The sequence below is a fragment of the Musa acuminata genome, chromosome BXJ2-9, assembly GCF_036884655.1.
Source record: "Musa acuminata AAA Group cultivar baxijiao chromosome BXJ2-9, Cavendish_Baxijiao_AAA, whole genome shotgun sequence".
In the NCBI taxonomy this organism is placed as follows: Eukaryota; Viridiplantae; Streptophyta; class Magnoliopsida; order Zingiberales; family Musaceae; genus Musa; species Musa acuminata.
The window spans coordinates 18,236,576-18,246,569 of NC_088346.1; the positions used below are offsets into that span (position 1 = coordinate 18,236,576).

A 9,994-nucleotide genomic window follows, 5' to 3' on the forward strand; every position below is an offset into this window, starting at 1 on the left:
TATTTTCCTTTCACGTAGGTACATTCGTGAGATGAAAAACTCTCATAAACAGTCCCACGTTTACAAAGTCTTTAATATAAGAACTTAAACCAAAGAAAAATATGTATCATACTTGTAACATCTCATAGGACCATTCAGGAATTTCTTTCGGAGCCTGCTAAATTATTTTTCTACATTATCTCGTTTCGCCCACTCGTAGTAAATAACGATCTAACGAGATAAATAAAATACATTATACTCAACTGCAAGTTGTCTTGGCTCCCATTTCTGTTTCTGATGTATCCTTGGTTTAGGATGCAGAACACAACACAAAAATACATGTTGTGTATTTTGTTCTTTTTCTCCTTGTTTCCAACTCAAACATGATAACAGGTAGCCTTGGAGATCGACATCAAAGGGATCCAAAGTTGTTGCACTTTCTATCATATCACTTGTACCAAAAGCTGAGGAGCACGCAAAGAGGTTTTGTGGTTGGTAGTGCTTTGGACTTGCACCCTTTTCCCCTGAGTTAGCCTACCCCTTGCATGGCCTGCTCCTCCTTTTGGCCTCCATGTCTCCATCATGTCTTTCCTCTCGCTGAGCTCCCTTTCCCACAAGGAAGCCCAAATTGTGAGTGGCTCACATGTCTGCTGCTTTGTGGTCCGTGCGTCCCTTCCTCCCTGGGTGCCTTTTCTCACGAGGGCTCAAGTTTGGCAACCTTTCTTTCCCTGTGAAACTTGTTGACTGAGGAAAGCGTAAGCATTCGTCATCTTTGTGTAAAGTACATTTCCATGACTACTCTTCCTTCAATGATTTTTTATGTCACACTTTGCCTTCTAAAACACTTTCATGTTCCTCGTTACAGACTTTGAGCCATGTTAGCGGAGAAGGATGATAGTCTCTGCTTTGTCATAATAGTGCCACCACCACTGATGCATGGTAAGCATGCTTTGCTAGCATTCCCAAAAGCTGCAGCGTGGAGAGTTATTCATTCTTCTACTAGCTTAACTACATTAAGGAGGTATGTGCTTCAACTAATTATATATGCCATCTCCATCAGTATTCATTACATTTGTCCACTTATATTAATTATCATTTGCTCGGATGAGTAACACTCTGTCACATGGGCTGCTGATATCTGCTCTCTCCTGTCATCATAACCCTTGTACTAAAAGCATGGGACAATGTCTGCCTGTAAACCCAAGTTTGACCCTCCCCCTTCTCTCATGACATTCATTCAATTTCAAAATTGCGTTGCTTGGGCACAAACTCGAAACCCCATAAACTAACACAAACAGGTGATAGGACAGGATGGGATAATAACTGCATGAAGTAAATATACTGGGCTGCTATCAGTGCCAAGCAGCTCCAACATTTAAGCCATTCAGACCAGCCTTTTTCGTCTACCAACAGAGAAGCAAATGGACAGGACACACACTACATGCATATTGGAGCCAAGCTCTCTTACATTACAGTACACATACTGGTGGTGTTCTCATCACTGCAAGGATGGCCATGGCCACCAGTCTCCGTTGAGTGGTAGCTGAGATTAGGGCTTTGGTAGTAGGGGTAGGGATAGTAGTAGTAGCCAGTGTAGGGAGGGATCTGAGGTGACCTGTTGTACATCACTTGGGGTTGCATGTACCTGCTCTCATTCATTAGCATGTTGATGTTATTGTTGTTGTTGGTGGTGGTGTTGAGCCCTCTCAGGTTCATCATCATGGAAGGTGCCTGGTTCAGATACCCATGGTCCTGTAAGGGCATCATCAGAGGCGGTGATTGATGATGGTTCACCCCAAATCCACCACCATTACCATTACCATTACCATTCGCAGGGAAACCTGCAGAGAAGTTGGTCCCTGGCTGCTGCTGAGCTTGATGCAACGCCATCCCTTTGCCCCCACCAAGTCCTTGGAGACCTGCCACACCCAGCAGTCCATTGCCCAATTTACCCTCCACTGCACCACCACCCAAGAGAGGAGCTCCATTGCCCACCTTGTTGTGAGGTGCAGCATTTGATCCCTTCAATCCAGTGGCTTGATTAGGATTAGCTCCACCCTTCTTCCCTCCTCCACTGTTGTTACCATTCCCACCAGGTTTGCCATTTTTCTTGGCATTAGCTGCTGCGTTGTTTGACTGCTTTAATAGATTAAGCTGCTTCATTTTATCACCAAAAAAACGCAGCTCATCATCTTCTTCCTCATCATCAAAACCATCGTCGAATTCATCGTCATCGGAGCTGAAGGACTCGATGCTGTTGTGCTGGTTCTTGAATGCTTTGAGGCCCTGGAGAAGGGCTTGGTTGCCTTGGTTGCTTTGGTTGCTTTGGCCTTTGTTGTTCTTGTTCCCCTCTTTTCCTTGATGCTGATGGCCGGGCTTGTTGCTCTGGCTGTTGGACTTTTGAGGCCACAGCTCTGCATGCCTTCCTGATCTTGCCAGCTTCTTGATCAGGGTGTTGGAGTCCACATCCCCTGAGACTGTGACCTTCTGATGCTCTGCATCTATGTTGACTGTGTAAACTCCTGATTCAAGAGGTAAATGGAGTAAGCACACACCTTATACAAGCTATTCCTGTTACTTCCAAATGACCAAGATTGAACGGATCGAAGAATGAAGTCACCATTGCCTGGAAAGACAATGAAGACATAACAAATATCTTCGTAGTTTTCGGATATCACTACAAAATTTCACAGGAAGAAACCAGACATGGAGCAAAAAATAAAACCAAGTCTCAGAGGAATAGTATGTATCTGTTGATCAACAACTCCAAGCAGCATATTCTTCCTAGCAAATTATTTTTGCAGACAGCACAGTGCCCCAGAAAACTATGGAAACCAGTAGCAAAATTGCATCCATGGATGCAGATTTTCCTGAGGGGAGAGAGAGAGAGAGAGAGAGAGAATTTTGTCATAGAAAGGGCAAAAATAAGAAGCAGCACCAAACCAAAGTCGCTGTCTCCATTATCAGCATGAACACAGCATGCTTTTCTGCAGGAGTGATGTCAATTTAAGGTAATATCCAGCAAAAGATATCAAATAAGGTTTTGATCAACATAGGAGACACCAAATCTTTATTTCCTCTTCCATGTTCTTCTCAGGTTTAACAAGAAATAACTTGCATCATTACCACAAATTTTCAGGGAATCACATCAGATAAGAAGAATCACCTTCAATTTTCTGAAGAAGTTTCTTCACCTCCTGCTTACATCCATCACAATGTATGTGTATTTTGAGGATCACCGTCTGCAACAGCAACCACCCAACCAACCAACGAAAGAAAGAAACTTCTCAGCTGGCCTCACATCTTCCTTTTCCCTTCCCAAGGCAGGCACAAGAAAGAGAAAGAAGAAACGATGATACCTGGATTTTGAGCAGCTTAAATTCCTCAACTTTGTTCATCTTCCACTGCCGATGCTGCTAAAACAGTCTTTGAGCAGTGAGACAGAGACAGAGAGGATGTGGAGGAGCTGCTGCTACTACTTCTACAACCTTCTTGGCTTCTTCTCAGGTATGTTCTTTCCCTTCCCTCAGCATCCTCTCATCAAACACACACTTGCTCTGTGCAGCACCACCTCATCATTTACCTCATTATATATTATACCAGGGAGAGGAGCCTGCCTGCCACAACATTCAGGCCCCGAAAAGCCATCCAACGGCCAGAACAAGGGTTACAAGGAAGCAGAGTGAGAGTGATGGAGAAGCGGTGATGTGATTTGACACTGAGATCCAGGTGATAATTAACATGCAGGAAAAATAACTCACCATGTTTCTTCTTGGAAGAAAGAAAGAAAAAAAGAAAGAAAAAAAAGAAAGAAATTTAAAAAAATAATTGAGTAACAGCGGCCTGACAAAAGTAGCTAATGATGCCCCACTCCTGCCCCCCTACTTCTACGCGTAGCCTCTGCCTTTCTTGCTTCCGTCACTTGTCCCCATCCCCCACAAATAGTTGAAGATGAGAAAGAAGGATGTGTGTGCGCGTGTGGGAGAGAAACTGTTTCCAAAGCCAAAATGGTAAATTTCATTCAGTGATGGGTTGTATGGATATGTATGTGGTCACGTGTCGATTGCAGGTGAGAACTTTTGTTACTTCTAAGTCTATTTTATTAACATGTAATGCTATTTAGTAGTGCTTGTCAGAGTAAGCTGCATGGTTATGGCTCACCCGTGTTAACCATGCATGATGTGGCCAGTGTAGAAGACATGAATGTACTGTGGTTTGACCAACATGCTAATCGTTAACAATTTCTTTAACTATATATATAACCATTTAAATGCATTTAAGCTGAAAATTGCAACAGCAGCTGAAAAAGAAGATAACGATGTGGGTGGGGCTAATCTAAATTTAAAATGGAAGCCAAACATAATCCCACTCCTTGTCGACCAAAAAGACTGCTCTTCTTCCGACCCTCAGCCTATCAGAACAAGAGAGCCGCTTTGAGACGATGAGAAAAGTAGTATAACGTTTGCATTGACCGTGGCAGGCAGGCATTAAGAGAATCCCCACGGAGCACGAGACTTGCTTCGGAGTTGCGCTTTCGAGGAATTATGTTGTCGTCTTGTTCCTCTCCTCCTCTATTCTATCATCCTCATCATCGCTGCTACTATTGTTATTATTCACCTCTTATTTCTCCATCCTATTTGCCAAACATAAATGAACAATGGTGTATGGAAGCATCCAAGCTTGTCAAGTAACTTATTTGTAAGAGTTAGCCGCAGACTCAACAAAAGCTGTGAGAGAGAGACCGAGAACGCAGTAAACAAAGACTGACGATGATGGAGTAGTCCTTCCAACGAGGAGCTTGTCTTCCCACACAAGGTCTCCTCCTCGTTTCCCCATCATAGTCTCTTTCTTTGTTTCCTCCGCACGCAATAACGAGGCCTGCTTTCGAGTTGCCAACCTCCTTCCTGCCGTCATTACTCCCCAGCTGCTCCTGCTACTGCTGCACTGCATGCGAAAACATCTCCTCCCCCTACTTCACCATTTGTTCGACCTCCTATCCTGCACTGCAGGGGAAGTCGAGAAATGTCACTGATCTGCACCGAACAGCTGAAAGACTCGTCTCATGATGGAGGTGTTGATCGGAATCACTGGAGGTCCGTGGGGTGGGTACTGGAGACGATTGCGATGGGGTTGAATGAGTCTTATCAGTGCCATTACAGCCTGCTGTAGATCCAATTCATTAAGACACCGAAGAAAGAAAGGCAGGTATCAGTTGGTGGTGGTAACTGCAGGTGCCATGGAGAGAGATGTCCGTGTTGTGATGATATCTATCTATGGAACGATATTTGTATTGTCAATGTTTTTTCTTAAAAAAATTATTAAACCAAATAAAGCGTTATCTATTTATGTGCGGATCTAATTGTTAGGATCGGAGTGGCACTAAGAGGGGGGGTGAATTAGTGCAGCGGTAAAGTGTGATAAACTTTTGACGATTTAAACACTTTCGGAAACTTCGTACGATAAAAGTAACGTTTTCGTTTGAAACCGTTTCGATTGCGTTTTAACTTGAAGAGATAAGTAAGACGGAGACAAAGTAGTATAGCATTAAAGTGCAAATGGTTTGCAATAATATAAATGACAATAAGTAAATACAAACCAGAGATTACGTCGATTTTACAGTGGTTCGGTCAAATGACCTACATCCACTTGCGAGGCCCCTCTTCGATGAGGCTCCCACCTTCCACTAGCAAATCTCTTGAAAGGGAAGGGTAAATACCCCTCTTACAACTTTTACAAGCGGTTCACTCTCTTACAGATTTTCAGCAAGAAAGAAGGAGGTGAACACTAGCAAATTGAAAGCAAGAAAGGCAAAGACTCTTCTAAGACTTTTCTCTCAATCACTTGCTACACAAAAAGTTGTCTTCTCAGTTGAGACTTGAGGGGTATTTATAGGCCTCAAGAGGATTCAAATTTGGGCTCCAAAAATTTGAATTCTCTTATGTTCCCGATGCTGGCGGTGCCACCGCCCAGCCAAGCAGTGCCACCGCCCAGCGCTCGGGTGCTGGGCGATGCAACCGCCCAGCCCAGGAGGTGTCACCGCCTAGCTCTCGGGTGCTGGGCGGTGCCACCGCCTAGGCCAATTCAGCTCACTGGTTGGGCTCCAAACTTGGCCCAAACCAATCCGAACTCGGGACAAATTGGCCCCTACTTGGGTTATAAGATTAACACCTAATCCTAACCCTAATTAACGTGCTAACTATGAATATAAAGACATTTTCTAAGCTATTTCAAAGTCCGTAAGTCAAGACTTTTTCCGGCGAGCTTCCGGCGAACTTCCGACGGTTTTCCGATAAACTCTCGGAAACCATTCTACGGACTCCCGGCAAGCTCCTAGACTTCACGATTTGATCTTGACGAGTTCCAACGAGCTTCTTCGGCAAGCTCCGATCTTTCTCGGCAAGCTCCACGAACTTCCAACGAACCTTCCGGCGAGCTTCCGAAAAACCCTTCGGCAAGCTCCCTACTCATTCTCGGCTAGTTCCGGCAGCATTCCCGACGAACCTACAGACTTCCGTCGAACTCTTGAACTCGCAATGAATCCTTCGTGCTTGACTCCGACACTTTGTTTTGCTTTATGTCTTCATCGTTATCGTAGTTAATCCTGCACACACAAGCTAAAACTCTACTCTGATCTAGACAATTATTACAACGCGAATTGACATTATGTTGCCCGGCACGTCATTGGTTGGCGCTTCGTCCGATTCTTCGGTGCATCGTCCTCTCTTGCAGCTTGTTGCCCAATCGGCGGTTGACCTCCGCAACCCCGATATCCTTGGCGTAATTTTGCTCTCCTTGGCCCGATGCCCGACGTCCGAAGCCTTCTGCCATCCAATATCTTGATGTGATTTCCTCCGGCGTAACGTCAATTCCTCCTGTGATAACTTTCTAATCCTGATTGAGTAGACCTGCATCACTCAAAATGCAGTTAAACATAAACATAATTATCAATTGGTTTCATCATCAAAATACGAGATTCAACAATCTCCCCCTTTTTGATGATGACAACCAATTGATGACAGAGTTAAACTTGACTCCCGGAGTTTAAACAAACTCCCCCTATCAATATGCCATATTGATAGAACCTTGAATTCAAACTGAATTCAAGTCATTACAATATTTATCATGAATACTTGCAACACGTCATTATGAACTCATGCATAGACTTATGTATATCATGTCATCAACATACTTCTCCCCCTTTGTCATCAACAAAAAGGAGAAGTACAACTATTCTTCGTGTTTGTAATATAAGTTCAACTCATTGCATGAAAAACATAATATTAAGTTTTATCATCATGCAGTTTTGAAGCTAGAAAATTTAGCAAGTAATGCATCATGCTTAGGACATTCAAGCTATCAAGTTTTAGATATGCAAGTTTTACAACATACAAGATAGCACTTTTGGTAATGTTCAAGATAGTAAGTTCTACATCATGCAAGCTAGCAATATTGAGATGTTCAAGAAAGCAACTCTTGCTTCTTGAAATATGCAAATTTGTCAAGTTTTGCTAGATGTGCAAGTTAGCATTTTTGCCTCTTAAGATAGGAAAGATAGCACATTTGCTTCTTTTGAGATAGCAACTTTTTGCTTCTCTTTAAACTACAAGCTAGCAATTTTTACGATATGTAAGTTTCACAATATACAAGCTAGCAAAAATTTCGAAAGCAAAAGCAAGATAGCTTTCTTGTGTAAGCTCATAATTCTTGCTTCCTATTGCAATGTGCAATTTGCAATTTTTGTTTCTTAAGATAGGCAAGCTTGTGATGTTCAAAATAATAAGCTCTTTCTTCTAGAAGTGCCATTTTTGCTTTTTTTGCAAAGTGTAAGCTAGCAAAATGTTTGAGAAAGTGATCAAGTTTTGCAACATACAAGCTAGCAAAAATGCCAAACTGGCAAGAGATAATGTTTTACATGAGGCAAGCAAACAATTTGGCAAATGTTACATTTGCATCTTCTCTTTTGAGAAGTGCAATTTTTGCTTTCATCTTGAATTGTGCAAGCTAGTTAGTTTGCCTCTTTTCATGATGTCCACGTTAGAAATTCTTGCTCCCCCTTTGTCATTGTCAAAAAGAAGGGAAGACCCTTATATCAATTTTCATATTATGACAAAGGTAAGTATCATTCTTATTTGTGCACCATTATATATTCAAATTAAAACATACACAATTTCAATAATCTTATTTTTCATGCACGATACCGAAAAATAAATCAATCATCATTAATAAGCATATCATACATGATACTCAAACATTAAAATTTTTAATCATTTATCAACATGTTGATCATGATACCAAACATTCATCATTTAACTCATTCATGATACACATCATATGCAATAAATACATCATGTACATTATTATCATAAGTATTGCATACATCATTTTAACTTTCTGAATATTTCATCATTGCATACATTATACCAAAACATTTCAAGCCATGTAAGCCATAAATACAAAGAAATCATGTCATGAAGGATAAAATCATTTGAATACCAAAAGACATGATTCATATAGTAAATATCTTCTTTAAATAAAATATCAAGAAAAATCATAGGAGTACAAAGAAGAGATCTTGTTTTAAAAGAAAAATCAAGTAATAACTCCAAGAACTCACAAGGAAAAATCATGATTCATTTAGAAAATCTCCTCTCAAGAGAATAGCAAGTAAAATCGTAGAAGATCGATTAATGAGAAATTTTGATTTATAATAAAATCTCATGTATCGAATGTCGAGAAATCAAAATGATGATTTATGTAAAAAATATCACAAGTTATATTCAAGAGAAAAATCATCATTCATTTTCAACTTATTTAATTTATCACATCAATATTTCTTAGATATGCATGATACCAAAACATGGTTTTAAATCTTTAACATATAACATGCATAAATTGAAAGGAGAAGGGAAGAATTCAAATGTACAAAGATTTCAACCATCTCATAAACAAATGTAAGACCAAGTCATGAATCCAAAATTCCATGAATCAAAATGATCATCAAAGGTAATCTCATGTTATTCCAAGAAATCAATATCATGATTTTGATAAAACTCATTTCAAATTTAAATAATCAAAGTCATCAAAATATCAACATTACTTTCAAGAGATTCAAAATGGTATACATAGATTTATCATAATAAACATCAAGATCAATAGGATAGAGAAAAATAAATTTTCAAGGAAAAAATATTTTCCTCTTTTTAGTTGTTTCAATTCATATGATTTTATTTCACTTATACCAAATAAAAACATGTATAATGTTTAAAACCGATAGTGTAAGATTTATTACAACAAAGATTAATAAGGCACTTTCATTATGGTAAAAATCAATAATCCATAAATCACAAGATTCATATCCATAATTTCGAAATTTATTAAGCATGATCATTATGCATGACACTAAAACATGGTTTCAAAATATTTAATATTTTCATTACATCATTATGCAATGGTTTCATTGAACATAATTTTGAATGATTCTTATAGATAACTAAGTCTTCTTTAGTTTTAATTTATGTGATTGACTTTATATTAGCATGCTCTAAGTTTTGTTCTTATGTCAAAAACATACATCATGTTTGAAAACCAAAGACAAGGTTTAAAAAAAAATCATCAAGCCTTCCATATAAAAATCATACATCATCATTGAAGGTTAATATGGAAATCATCAAAATACACATTCTTGCTTCTCAAGCACATATATATGATTATTTAAATCTAACATTTTATTCATAAAACATACAATTTTCAAGAAAAATAATTATTCAAAAGAAAAGAGAAAATGCATCATGGAAAACATCAAGTAATTTCAAAATAATTCAAGAGAGTTGAGTTACTTACCTTGTAGTCGAAGCCCGTCAAAGCCCAATTCGTCGTTTCACCTTTGGAAGTTCTTGATTCATCCTTGGTTGCCTTCCTTTTCTTTGGCCTCTTCCTCCATTCAAGTTCATTGTTTATTTTAGATTTTTGTTTAATAAACTTATTAAGATTTAGTGTTCGAAATTCAAGTTCATCA

General features: G+C 39.5%; 1 protein-coding gene across 1 annotated transcript; it reads right to left on the bottom strand.

Annotated features, from left to right (window-relative positions):
- Positions 1 to 1,278: 1,278 nt before the first annotated feature.
- On the bottom strand, positions 1,279 to 3,542 carry LOC103998398 (heavy metal-associated isoprenylated plant protein 37). The gene is made up of 3 exons (XM_009419860.3): positions 3,339 to 3,542; positions 3,146 to 3,221; positions 1,279 to 2,501 (listed from the first exon to the last, which is right to left on the bottom strand). The coding sequence occupies exons 1-3, from the start codon at positions 3,375 to 3,377 to the stop codon at positions 1,444 to 1,446; spliced, it is 1,173 nt and encodes a 390-aa protein (XP_009418135.2). The 5' UTR covers positions 3,378 to 3,542; the 3' UTR covers positions 1,279 to 1,443.
- Between the last annotated feature and the right edge of the window lie 6,452 nt (positions 3,543 to 9,994).